General features: G+C 36.5%; 1 protein-coding gene across 1 annotated transcript in view; it reads right to left on the bottom strand.

Annotated features, from left to right (window-relative positions):
- Positions 1-13,875, bottom strand: part of LOC139490246 (cell division cycle and apoptosis regulator protein 1-like) — a 39,318-nt gene extending 25,443 nt beyond the window's left edge. The window contains 5 exon segments of the mRNA XM_071277097.1: positions 1,839-1,911; positions 11,489-11,603; positions 13,073-13,175; positions 13,178-13,295; positions 13,783-13,875. Of these exon segments, the coding sequence (XP_071133198.1) occupies positions 1,839-1,911; positions 11,489-11,603; positions 13,073-13,175; positions 13,178-13,295; positions 13,783-13,875 (502 nt within the window).
- Between the last annotated feature and the right edge of the window lie 922 nt (positions 13,876-14,797).

Here is a 14,797-nt window from a genome sequence, read left to right as displayed (position 1 = left end):
TCTGAGAGCATATAGAAAAAAGGTCTGTATAACTGTATCATAGTCCAAAGCCCGAAATTAAATAAAAAAATTGCAGAGCAGAATGAAACTTAAACTTGATCTGTAACTCATCATGGGTAACTCACATACCAAAAATCAGCCCAATACCTGTACGCGTTTAGAAAAAAAATCCTTATAACTGTGATTTTCAACAATTTATTAAAGTCCAAAGCCCGTAATTTCGTCAAAAATTAGTGGAGCGGAACTCATCATGGTTAACTCACATACCAAAAATCAGCCCAATATCTGAAGGCGTTTAAAAAAAAACTCTGTATAATGGTTTGTTGCGGAATGAGGGAATGACGGAATTTCAGAATATCGGAATTTCGGACAAGTGTAAAACTATATGGCACCGACAACTTCGTTGCGGGGGCCATAAATAAGTATCAAAATATAGTAAGATAAGTTACCAGGGTTTTCTCCCATTAAAGATAAAGTTAAATGTTGTCTTTTTTAGTTTGACAACTTGATAATGATGATAAATGGCTCCAGTGGCAAATTAAATGCATATATATACAGGATGGGAATAAATAATTGTAATATGAATAATAACACCACTTTGTACTAAGACTGAACGTGCTGAGCGGAATTTTCAAAGTGCTAGTTCACAAGGTAACAGCCCGTTGGAAGACATGTCTTGAGCCAAACAGTCTTTTAGCTTACTCCCTTATGCTGCATGCTAAGCAGAACTGCAGGGTATGGCAATTTTAAATAGCAATTTTAAAGTCTATTGTTTGAACAGGCTTGGAGTCATACATTCCATTCTCAATTTTATTGGTTTCTTTAGTTTAAGAACTTACCTGGGTTATCTCCCATTAAAGATGACGGTACAGACTGTCCCATAACACTTGGTTTTATTGGTTTCTTTAGTTTAAGAACTTACCTGGGTTATCTCTCATTAAAGATGACGGTACAGACTGTCCCATAACACTTGGTTTTATTGGTTTCTTTAGTTTAAGAACTTACCTGGGTTATCTCCCATTAAAGATGACGGTACAGACTGTCCCATTACACTTGGTTTTATTGGTTTCTTTAGTTTAAGAACTTACCTGGGTTATCTCCCATTAAAGATGACGGTACAGACTGTCCCATTACACTTGGTTTTATAGGTTTCTTTAGTTTAAGAACTTACCTGGGTTATCTCCCATTAAAGATGATGGTACAGACTGTCCTATAACACTTGGTTTTCCTTGTTTTCTTTAGTTTAAGAACTTACCTGGGTTATCTCCCATTAAAGATGACGGTACAGACTGTCCCATTATACTTGGTTTTCCTTGGTTTCTTTAGTTTAAGAACTTACCTGGGTTATCTCCCATTAAAGATGACGGTACAGACCGTCCCATAACACTTGGTTTTATTGGTTTCTTTAGTTTGAGAACTTACCTGGGTTATCTCCCATTAAAGATGACGGTACAGACTGTCCCATTACATTTGGTTTTATTGGTTTCTTTAGTTTAAGAACTTACCTGGGTTATCTCCCCATTAAAGATGACGGTACAGACTGTCCCATAACACTTGGTTTTATTGGTTTCTTTAGTTTGAGAACTTACCTGGGTTATCTCCCATTAAAGATGACGGTACAGACTGTCCCATAACACTTGGTTTTATTGGTTTCTTTAGTTTGAGAACTTACCTGGGTTATCTCCCATTAAAGATGACGGTACAGACTGTCCCATAACACTTGGTTTTATTGGTTTCTTTAGTTTAAGAACTTACCTGGGTTATCTCCCATTAAAGATGACGGTACAGACTGTCCCATTACACTTGGTTTTATTGGTTTCTTTAGTTTAAGAACTTACCTGGGTTATCTCCCATTAAAGATGACGGTACAGACTGTCCCATTACACTTGGTTTTCCTTGGTTTGATCCTTGCTGAAATGATCAAGACAAAAAAGATAAATAAATAAATAAACCTGACACTTTAGCCATTAAAGTGATCTTAAAGATTTAAAAATAAAGTTCTAGAAAACATTAAGCTTTTATTATAACAGGAATTTGTACTGTCATAGATGTTTACCGTCTTTTGGTATGTATAACGTGCACATTTATACCCTAGGTCGTGTTTCTTGTAAGAGGGGTGTACTGTCATAGATGTTTACTGTCTTTTGGTATGTATAACGCGCACATTTATACCCTAGGTCGTGTTTCTTGTAAGAGGGGTGCTTGTTATACATGACAGGAATTTGTACTGTCATAGATGTTTACCGTCTTTTGGTATGTATAACGCGCACATTTATACCCTAGGTCATGTTTCTTGTAAGAGGGGTGCTTGTTATACATGACAGGAATTTGTACTGTCATAGATGTTTACTGTCTTTTGGTATGTATAACGCGCACATTTATACCCTAGGTCGTGTTTCTTGTAAGAGGGGTGCTTGTTATACATGACAGGAATTTGTACTGTCATAGATGTTTACTGTCTTTTGGTATGTATAACGCGCACATTTATACCCTAGGTCGTGTTTCTTGTAAGAGGGGTGCTTGTTATACATGACAGGAATTTGTACTGTCATAGATGTTTACTGTCTTTTGGTATGTATAACGCGCACATTTATACCCTAGGTCGTGTTTCTTGTAAGAGGGGTGCTTGTTATACATGACAGGAATTTGTACTGTCATAGATGTTTACTGTCTTTTGGTATGTATAACGTGCACATTTATACCCTAGGTCGTGTTTCTTGTAAGAGGGGTGCTTGTTATACATGACAGGAATTTGTACTGTCATAGATGTTTACTGTCTTTTGGTATGTATAACGCGCACATTTATACCCTAGGTCGTGTTTCTTGTAAGAGGGGTGCTTGTTATACATGACAGGAATTTGTACTGCCATAGATGTTTACTGTCTTTTGGTATGTATAACGTGCACATTTATACCCTAGGTCGTGTTTCTTGTAAGAGGGGTGCTTGTTATACATGACAGGAATTTGTACTGTCATAGATGTTTACTGTCTTTTGGTATGTATAACGCGCACATTTATACCCTAGGTCGTGTTTCTTGTAAGAGGGGTGCTTGTTATACATGACAGGAATTTGTACTGTCATAGATGTTTACTGTCTTTTGGTATGTATAACGTGCACATTTATACCCTAGGTCGTGTTTCTTGTAAGAGGGGTGCTTGTTATACATGACAGGAATTTGTACTGTCATAGATGTTTACTGTCTTTTGGTATGTATAACGCGCACATTTATACCCTAGGTCGTGTTTCTTGTAAGAGGGGTGCTTGTTATACATGACAGGAATTTGTACTGTCATAGATGTTTACTGTCTTTTGGTATGTATAACGCGCACATTTATACCCTAGGTCGTGTTTCTTGTAAGAGGGGTGCTTGTTATACATGACAGGAATTTGTACTGTCATAGATGTTTACTGTCTTTTGGTATGTATAACGCGCACATTTATACCCTAGGTCGTGTTTCTTGTAAGAGGGGTGCTTGTTATACATGACAGGAATTTGTACTGTCATAGATGTTTACTGTCTTTTGGTATGTATAACGCGCACATTTATACCCTAGGTCGTGTTTCTTGTAAGAGGGGTGCTTGTTATACATGACAGGAATTTGTACTGTCATAGATGTTTACTGTCTTTTGGTATGTATAACGCGCACATTTATACCCTAGGTCGTGTTTCTTGTAAGAGGGGTGCTTGTTATACATGACAGGAATTTGTACTGTCATAGATGTTTACTGTCTTTTGGTATGTATAACGCGCACATTTATACCCTAGGTCGTGTTTCTTGTAAGAGGGGTGCTTGTTATACATGACAGGAATTTGTACTGTCATAGATGTTTACTGTCTTTTGGTATGTATAACGTGCACATTTATACCCTAGGTCGTGTTTCTTGTAAGAGGGGTGCTTGTTATACATGACAGGAATTTGTACTGTCATAGATGTTTACTGTCTTTTGGTATGTATAACGTGCACATTTATACCCTAGGTCGTGTTTCTTGTAAGAGGGGTGCTTGTTATACATGACAGGAATTTGTACTGTCATAGATGTTTACTGTCTTTTGGTATGTATAACGCGCACATTTATACCCTAGGTCGTGTTTCTTGTAAGAGGGGTGCTTGTTATACATGACAGGAATTTGTACTGTCATAGATGTTTACTGTCTTTTGGTATGTATAACGCGCACATTTATACCCTAGGTCGTGTTTCTTGTAAGAGGGGTGCTTGTTATACATGACAGGAATTTGTACTGTCATAGATGTTTACCTTCTTTTGGTATGTATAACGCGCACATTTATACCCTAGGTCGTGTTTCTTGTAAGAGGGGTGCTTGTTATACATGACAGGAATTTGTACTGTCATAGATGTTTACTGTCTTTTGGTATGTATAACGCGCACATTTATACCCTAGGTCGTGTTTCTTGTAAGAGGGGTGCTTGTTATACATGACAGGAATTTGTACTGTCATAGATGTTTACTGTCTTTTGGTATGTATAACGCGCACATTTATACCCTAGGTCGTGTTTCTTGTAAGAGGGGTGCTTGTTATACATGACAGGAATTTGTACTGTCATAGATGTTTACTGTCTTTTGGTATGTATAACGCGCACATTTATACCCTAGGTCGTGTTTCTTGTAAGAGGGGTGCTTGTTATACATGACAGGAATTTGTACTGTCATAGATGTTTACTGTCTTTTGGTATGTATAACGCGCACATTTATACCCTAGGTCGTGTTTCTTGTAAGAGGGGTGCTTGTTATACATGACAGGAATTTGTACTGTCATAGATGTTTACTGTCTTTTGGTATGTATAACGCGCACATTTATACCCTAGGTCGTGTTTCTTGTAAGAGGGGTGCTTGTTATACATGACAGGAATTTGTACTGTCATAGATGTTTACTGTCTTTTGGTATGTATAACGCGCACATTTATACCCTAGGTCGTGTTTCTTGTAAGAGGGGTGCTTGTTATACATGACAGGAATTTGTACTGTCATAGATGTTTACTGTCTTTTGGTATGTATAACGCGCACATTTATACCCTAGGTCGTGTTTCTTGTAAGAGGGGTGCTTGTTATACATGACAGGAATTTGTACTGTCATAGATGTTTACTGTCTTTTGGTATGTATAACGCGCACATTTATACCCTAGGTCGTGTTTCTTGTAAGAGGGGTGCTTGTTATACATGACAGGAATTTGTACTGTCATAGATGTTTACTGTCTTTTGGTATGTATAACGCGCACATTTATACCCTAGGTCGTGTTTCTTGTAAGAGGGGTGCTTGTTATACATGACAGGAATTTGTACTGTCATAGATGTTTACTGTCTTTTGGTATGTATAACGCGCACATTTATACCCTAGGTCGTGTTTCTTGTAAGAGGGGTGCTTGTTATACATGACAGGAATTTGTACTGTCATAGATGTTTACTGTCTTTTGGTATGTATAACGCGCACATTTATACCCTAGGTCGTGTTTCTTGTAAGAGGGGTGCTTGTTATACATGACAGGAATTTGTACTGTCATAGATGTTTACTGTCTTTTGGTATGTATAACGCGCACATTTATACCCTAGGTCGTGTTTCTTGTAAGAGGGGTGCTTGTTATACATGACAGGAATTTGTACTGTCATAGATGTTTACTGTCTTTTGGTATGTATAACGCGCACATTTATACCCTAGGTCGTGTTTCTTGTAAGAGGGGTGCTTGTTATACATGACAGGAATTTGTACTGTCATAGATGTTTACTGTCTTTTGGTATGTATAACGCGCACATTTATACCCTAGGTCGTGTTTCTTGTAAGAGGGGTGCTTGTTATACATGACAGGAATTTGTACTGTCATAGATGTTTACTGTCTTTTGGTATGTATAACGCGCACATTTATACCCTAGGTCGTGTTTCTTGTAAGAGGGGTGCTTGTTATACATGACAGGAATTTGTACTGTCATAGATGTTTACTGTCTTTTGGTATGTATAACGCGCACATTTATACCCTAGGTCGTGTTTCTTGTAAGAGGGGTGCTTGTTATACATGACAGGAATTTGTACTGTCATAGATGTTTACTGTCTTTTGGTATGTATAACGCGCACATTTATACCCTAGGTCGTGTTTCTTGTAAGAGGGGTGCTTGTTATACATGACAGGAATTTGTACTGTCATAGATGTTTACTGTCTTTTGGTATGTATAACGCGCACATTTATACCCTAGGTCGTGTTTCTTGTAAGAGGGGTGCTTGTTATACATGACAGGAATTTGTACTGTCATAGATGTTTACTGTCTTTTGGTATGTATAACGCGCACATTTATACCCTAGGTCGTGTTTCTTGTAAGAGGGGTGCTTGTTATACATGACAGGAATTTGTACTGTCATAGATGTTTACTGTCTTTTGGTATGTATAACGCGCACATTTATACCCTAGGTCGTGTTTCTTGTAAGAGGGGTGCTTGTTATACATGACAGGAATTTGTACTGTCATAGATGTTTACTGTCTTTTGGTATGTATAACGCGCACATTTATACCCTAGGTCGTGTTTCTTGTAAGAGGGGTGCTTGTTATACATGACAGGAATTTGTACTGTCATAGATGTTTACTGTCTTTTGGTATGTATAACGCGCACATTTATACCCTAGGTCGTGTTTCTTGTAAGAGGGGTGCTTGTTATACATGACAGGAATTTGTACTGTCATAGATGTTTACCTTCTTTTGGTATGTATAACGCGCACATTTATACCCTAGGTCGTGTTTCTTGTAAGAGGGGTGCTTGTTATACATGACAGGAATTTGTACTGTCATAGATGTTTACTGTCTTTTGGTATGTATAACGCGCACATTTATACCCTAGGTCGTGTTTCTTGTAAGAGGGGTGCTTGTTATACATGACAGGAATTTGTACTGTCATAGATGTTTACTGTCTTTTGGTATGTATAACGCGCACATTTATACCCTAGGTCGTGTTTCTTGTAAGAGGGGTGCTTGTTATACATGACAGGAATTTGTACTGTCATAGATGTTTACTGTCTTTTGGTATGTATAACGCGCACATTTATACCCTAGGTCGTGTTTCTTGTAAGAGGGGTGCTTGTTATACATGACAGGAATTTGTACTGTCATAGATGTTTACTGTCTTTTGGTATGTATAACGCGCACATTTATACCCTAGGTCGTGTTTCTTGTAAGAGGGGTGCTTGTTATACATGACAGGAATTTGTACTGTCATAGATGTTTACTGTCTTTTGGTATGTATAACGCGCACATTTATACCCTAGGTCGTGTTTCTTGTAAGAGGGGTGCTTGTTATACATGACAGGAATTTGTACTGTCATAGATGTTTACTGTCTTTTGGTATGTATAACGCGCACATTTATACCCTAGGTCGTGTTTCTTGTAAGAGGGGTGCTTGTTATACATGACAGGAATTTGTACTGTCATAGATGTTTACTGTCTTTTGGTATGTATAACGCGCACATTTATACCCTAGGTCGTGTTTCTTGTAAGAGGGGTGCTTGTTATACATGACAGGAATTTGTACTGTCATAGATGTTTACTGTCTTTTGGTATGTATAACGCGCACATTTATACCCTAGGTCGTGTTTCTTGTAAGAGGGGTGCTTGTTATACATGACAGGAATTTGTACTGTCATAGATGTTTACTGTCTTTTGGTATGTATAACGCGCACATTTATACCCTAGGTCGTGTTTCTTGTAAGAGGGGTGCTTGTTATACATGACAGGAATTTGTACTGTCATAGATGTTTACTGTCTTTTGGTATGTATAACGCGCACATTTATACCCTAGGTCGTGTTTCTTGTAAGAGGGGTGCTTGTTATACATGACAGGAATTTGTACTGTCATAGATGTTTACTGTCTTTTGGTATGTATAACGCGCACATTTATACCCTAGGTCGTGTTTCTTGTAAGAGGGGTGCTTGTTATACATGACAGGAATTTGTACTGTCATAGATGTTTACTGTCTTTTGGTATGTATAACGCGCACATTTATACCCTAGGTCGTGTTTCTTGTAAGAGGGGTGCTTGTTATACATGACAGGAATTTGTACTGTCATAGATGTTTACTGTCTTTTGGTATGTATAACGCGCACATTTATACCCTAGGTCGTGTTTCTTGTAAGAGGGGTGCTTGTTATACATGACAGGAATTTGTACTGTCATAGATGTTTACTGTCTTTTGGTATGTATAACGCGCACATTTATACCCTAGGTCGTGTTTCTTGTAAGAGGGGTGCTTGTTATACATGACAGGAATTTGTACTGTCATAGATGTTTACTGTCTTTTGGTATGTATAACGTGCACATTTATACCCTAGGTCGTGTTTCTTGTAAGAGGGGTGCTTGTTATACATGACAGGAATTTGTACTGTCATAGATGTTTACTGTCTTTTGGTATGTATAACGCGCACATTTATACCCTAGGTCGTGTTTCTTGTAAGAGGGGTGCTTGTTATACATGACAGGAATTTGTACTGTCATAGATGTTTACTGTCTTTTGGTATGTATAACGTGCACATTTATACCCTAGGTCGTGTTTCTTGTAAGAGGGGTGCTTGTTATACATGACAGGAATTTGTACTGTCATAGATGTTTACTGTCTTTTGGTATGTATAACGCGCACATTTATACCCTAGGTCGTGTTTCTTGTAAGAGGGGTGCTTGTTATACATGACAGGAATTTGTACTGTCATAGATGTTTACTGTCTTTTGGTATGTACATGTATAACGTGCACATTTATACCCTAGGTCGTGTTTCTTGTAAGAGGGGTGCTTGTTATACATGACAGGAATTTGTACTGTCATAGATGTTTACTGTCATTTGGTATGTATAACGTGCACATTTATACCCTAGGTCGTGTTTCTTGTAAGAGGGGTGCTTGTTATACATGACAGGAATTTGTACTGTCATAGATGTTTACTGTCTTTTGGTATGTATAACGCGCACATTTATACCCTAGGTCGTGTTTCTTGTAAGAGGGGTGCTTGTTATACATGACAGGAATTTGTACTGTCATAGATGTTTACTGTCTTTTGGTATGTATAACGTGCACATTTATACCCTAGGTCGTGTTTCTTGTAAGAGGGGTGCTTGTTATACATGACAGGAATTTGTACTGTCATAGATGTTTACTGTCTTTTGGTATGTATAACGCGCACATTTATACCCTAGGTCATGTTTCTTGTAAGAGGGGTGCTTGTTATACATGACAGGAATTTGTACTGTCATAGATGTTTACCTTCTTTTGGTATGTACATGTATAACGCGCACATTTATACCCTAGGTCATGTTTCTTGTAAGAGGGGTGCTTGTTATACATGACAGGAATTTGTACTGTCATAGATGTTTACTGTCTTTTGGTATGTATAACGCGCACATTTATACCCTAGGTCGTGTTTCTTGTAAGAGGGGTGCTTGTTATACATGACAGGAATTTGTACTGTCATAGATGTTTACTGTCTTTTGGTATGTATAACGTGCACATTTATACCCTAGGTCGTGTTTCTTGTAAGAGGGGTGTACTGTCATAGATGTTTACTGTCTTTTGGTATGTATAACGCGCACATTTATACCCTAGGTCGTGTTTCTTGTAAGAGGGGTGCTTGTTATACATGACTACAAACAATTTCTTAGTCTTTTTTTCAGGTCCAAACTTCGACAAAGAAATTTCAAAAAAAAAAGTGAAGTGAAGAGTACGGAATATTTTTGCTAAAACCTCGATTGTTTTTTATGTTTTACATGTTATAATTGTAATATGTATCGTATTGTTCTTGATTTTTCATGTTTTATTCAAATAAAATACATTTCATATCTTTGCTGTTACGTTTATTGTGTAAATAGTTATCAAAGGTACCAGGATTATAATTTAGTACGCCAGACGTGCGTTTCGTCTACATTAGACTCATCAGTGACGCTCATATCAAATAATTTATAAAGCCAATCAAGTACAAAGTTGAAGAGCATTGAGGATCCAAAATTCCAAAAAGTTGTGCCAAATACGGCTAAGTTAATTTGTCCATCTGTTTGCAATCCGGAAATTTGCCAAGTCTTAATAAAGACACAATAAAGCTTTTGCTGTCGATTAAATTAGCCTATGTGCTCCTTGCTGTCATAACTTACTGTTTTTGTATGTGTTCATCATAGAGAGTTGAAGAAAAGTGTATGAAAATTGAATAAACCACGCTCGTTTTGAAAAGATAAACTGCCATTTTTTCTAATGTATTGATCAGGTGATCGCAAGTCATGTGGGTCAGTCATGTGACTTTTAAATATTGTAAAGTGATGATTTACAGTTACTCTATGAATAATTTATTAGGAAAAATACGTTTTTACTTTGTAACTTTTCAACTTTTAAACAACTGTTTAAAACTATTCAAGAAATTATGATTGAAAACATGATAATCCCATAATTGTAACCTGAATGAATATAATTTAAGTAGGAACAAGGTCAACCTGTCACTGATTTGTTTTGACATTGATTAGACCCGTTGATTGAGGCGTAATAATCCAGATTAACAGCTAGAATCATCAAACAAAAAATAAAAACAATGAGATTTCAACAATTTATTACAGCACTAATGACATTAATTATAATTATTAGACTGATTTGTAATTATTTTATTGTTTGAATCAGAACAATAATTTGGACATTTAATCTTGTCCTCGATACTCAAACCATTTATTAAATTTGGATTAAAATATTTAGCTCAATCTTATAAAATTCTTATTCATTTGTTAGAATATTTTCAAATTCATATTAACTACTTATTCAGTACGGAATTCTCTGACATTGGTGTCCATTTAAAAAAACTTCTTGTTTACAGATAAACTTCCTGTTTGCCGATTTTGGAGCTGTAACTTTTCTGAAAATGTCTAGGAGTATTATATGACCAATTAACTTTTTTTCTCTCGTTTCTTGGACCACAAAAGGGGTGCGTACTATACACAAATGCGCACTATACACACCAAAAAACGGTAGTTGTATTTTCAATGGTTAGGATCTTTTATGATGTTTGAATATATTCATGATATTAGACAAGTTTATAGAAAAGGGTTATGGATACGAAAAAAAAAGATATGCTTTTGAACAGTATATTTCTTGAAATTGTTTTTTAATTTACAAGGTAAGGAAACTACAAGATTAGTTATATATATTTTGAAATTCTAATATTTTTTACATTTTTTTAACATTCAATAATTCCAATATATTTCATAAAAGTACAAAGATTTTTCTCAAATGCCTGTATCTCAAGGACCTATCTTTATTTTTTCAATTATTTCAATTTACACATTATACATGTAATCTGTTCAAATCGACATCTGATTCAGTGAAATTTTTTATTATTTTATGTTTCAGCTGCAATAGCCCTCTAAAAAACAATTTCCCCCTTAAAAAATGACTACAATATGGAATATAATATTTCAGAAGTGTTACCAGTGTTTTTAAATGTCATATTTCTATCAATTGTTGAGTATGTTACCTGATTAGGAAGAAGTTGTATTCTTGTGGCATTCCATTTAAATGGCATGTTAGGATTGTAGGTGGCTTCTACTAACACTCTCTCACCAACTTTTGGAATCAGACCTTTTACACAACTACAAAAAAATACACACATAATAATCTGATCTATTTCCCTGTCATAAACATATACATATATAATAACATGTATGTTCTATAGAGATTAATACATGGCCTTTTCCATATCAGCCTGGGTATCATCCCGAGACCCCCATATCAGCCCGAGACGGAGTCGAGGTGCTGATATGGGTCGAGGGACGATACCCAGGCTGATATGGAAAAGGCCATGTATTAATCGCTTTATCATATACTTCCGACAATAGTTTTATGTAAGGCAAATAAACTAATGCAATAACTAAAACAGTCAAACATTTTATAAAGAAAATTAAAATTATGAATCAAATATACTATAGTTGTCCAACAACAGCATTATACTCCTTATATATTTATGGTAACATTTCCTATAGAGGCATTTTGAAACATTGAAAATTTGGAAGAGTTTTACGATCATTACTACTCCATGTTTGTTGTACTATAAAATGATTCATAATTGTCAATGGCATTTGTTAGCAAGTATTAAACTATCCCCACAAAAGTTCCCGTAAATTTTGACGTCGTCATAAAAAACATCTGACGTCACAATGGAAAAGTAAACAACCGATACCGGAAACACCGGAAGTAACTTGCACGAGAGGCACTGATATGGGTTTTTTGCACGAGAGGCACTTGATATGGGTTATCTGCCCGGGTGGGAAGATATGGCTTGTGCACTTCCGCCCATTACACATATGCAAAAGCTATCATATTAATGCTAAGTATATGATAAATCATAATACATTATTTTGATTGGCATTCTTAAATTAACCTTCATTTCAAATGAAATGTAACATACATGAAACAAGCTTCAAAAATAAAGTGTACATGTAAATAAATAATAACTATTGAATCTCAGAAACTTTTCACAGTGAATGACCCCATAATCAATGACATCACCAGTTTTTACAGTGAATGACCCTATAATCAATGACATCACCAGTTTTCACAGTGAATGACCCCATAATCAATGACATCACCAGTTTTTACAGTGAATGACCCCATAATCAATGACATCACCAGTTTTTACAGTGAATGACCCCATAATCAATGACATCACCAGTTTTTACTCATATGACCTCTTTGATGTTATTTTGAATGTACTGGAACAGATTTGAAAGCTCTTTTTGCCATATATATAGTCTGTATTTCAATAAATACCCATCTGTATTTCTCATTGTACTGATGTAGTATGAATAATATTTAGCATGGAATGGTGGCAGGACTGTCTTGAACTAAGTATATCGGTTTTGACTTTGTGTTGAAGATGCCACTAAATTTTACACCAAAAACAGTAATAAAATCGCTGTGCCTTAGTTTTGGGTTTTGTCTAGCATGCTATAAATACACCAAATGCATTTTATCTGTTTAATTATATTTCTGGTCTTTCAGTACCACGAAAATCACCAAATATAGTAAACTATCTTGGTGGCACCTAATTATATATAATAACCTTGTCTGGAAGAAAACATCTTCATCAACAAAACCAAAGTTGTCATGAAGCTTGGTGACTGTACCAGTGAAGACCCGTTGTTTAGGTGGTGTTGCCTGCTGAACTTGCTGGGATTAGGGTAACTGACTGGTGCTACCTGTTGGTTTGAGGCTAGGGTTGTAGGGATAGCTATCCCTGGCTGTGGAATGATTTGTGGTGGACCTTGCTGTTGCAATGCTTGCTGCTGTAAAAAGTCATGAAAATAATCTAATAATTGGAGATTCAGTAAATAGTCTTCTACATTGTTATACTTTTTGTACAGCAGTAAAATCTTACATTTACAAATGTTTCGTCAAAGTTTGGGAGAAATCTATATCAACCAGAATCACTGTCCAAAATTTTCAAGATTTTGAGCTACATCTATTAAACAGATTATAAAAGTTGAAAAATATTATCAAATTTAAAAAATGTACTCATCTTAATTTTATGACAAAACAATGAAATATTATTTCATATACTGATTGCTTACCAAAATAATCTAATTTCATAAAATTAAATATTTTTTAAAGGTTTTTTTAGTGGTGCTGATAAAACAAATGTGGAGCTAAAAATTTAAGGACTAGTGGAGCATTTGAACTTTGGTGGATTAGTTGCCTCATTGGCAATCATACCATATCTCCTTAATTTACTATCTTTAATGTAATGATGACGTGTTATTGTAAGTGAGCTACCTGTAACCCTAACAACTGTTGTGTGGCATACTGTGGAGTCTGTAATGTGGGGGTAGTTGTCCCCATACAATACACTGTAGGAGACTGCTGCATCATGGGAGATTATAATGTAATGATGATGTGTTATTGTAAGTGAGCTACCTGTAACCCTAACAACTGTTGTGTGGCATACTGTGGAGACTGTAATGTGGGGGTAGTTGTCCCCATACAATACACTGTAGGAGACTGCTGCATCATGGGAGATTATAATGTAATGATGACATGTTATTGTAAGTGAGCTACCTGTAACCCAAACAACTGTTGTGTGGCATACTGTGGAGTCTGTAATGTGGGGGTAGTTGTCCCCATACAATACACTGTAGGAGACTGCTGCATCATGGGAGATTATAATGTAATGATGATGTGTTATTGTAAGTGAGCTACCTGTAACCCTAACAACTGTTGTGTGGCATACTGTGGAGTCTGTAATGTGGGGGTAGTTGTCCCCATACAATACACTGTAGGAGACTGCTGCATCATGGGAGATTATAATGTAATGATGACGTGTTATTGTAAGTGAGCTACCTGTAACCCTAACAACTGTTGTGTGGCATACTGTGGAGTCTGTAATGTGGGGGTAGTTGTCCCCATACAATACACTGTAGGAGACTGCTGCATCATGGGAGATTATAATGTAATGATGATGTGTTATTGTAAGTGAGCTACCTGTAACCCTAACAACTGTTGTGTGGCATACTGTGGAGTCTGTAATGTGGGGGTAGTTGTCCCCATACAATACACTGTAGGAGACTGCTGCATCATGGGAGATTATAATGTAATGATGACGTGTTATTGTAAGTGAGCTACCTGTAACCCTAACAACTGTTGTGTGGCATACTGTGGAGTCTGTAATGTCGGGGCAGTTGTCCCCATACAATACACTGTAGGAGACTGCTGCATCATGGGAGACTGTTGCATGATTGAGGGGGACTGTTGTGCCTGCATTATGGATTGTGCCTGCTGTTGTGCCATAGAA

This window comes from Mytilus edulis, chromosome 9 (assembly GCF_963676685.1).
Source record: "Mytilus edulis chromosome 9, xbMytEdul2.2, whole genome shotgun sequence".
In the NCBI taxonomy this organism is placed as follows: Eukaryota; Metazoa; Mollusca; class Bivalvia; order Mytilida; family Mytilidae; genus Mytilus; species Mytilus edulis.
Note: the sequence above shows the minus strand (reverse complement) of the source record. Positions and strands in the feature narration are given on the sequence as shown.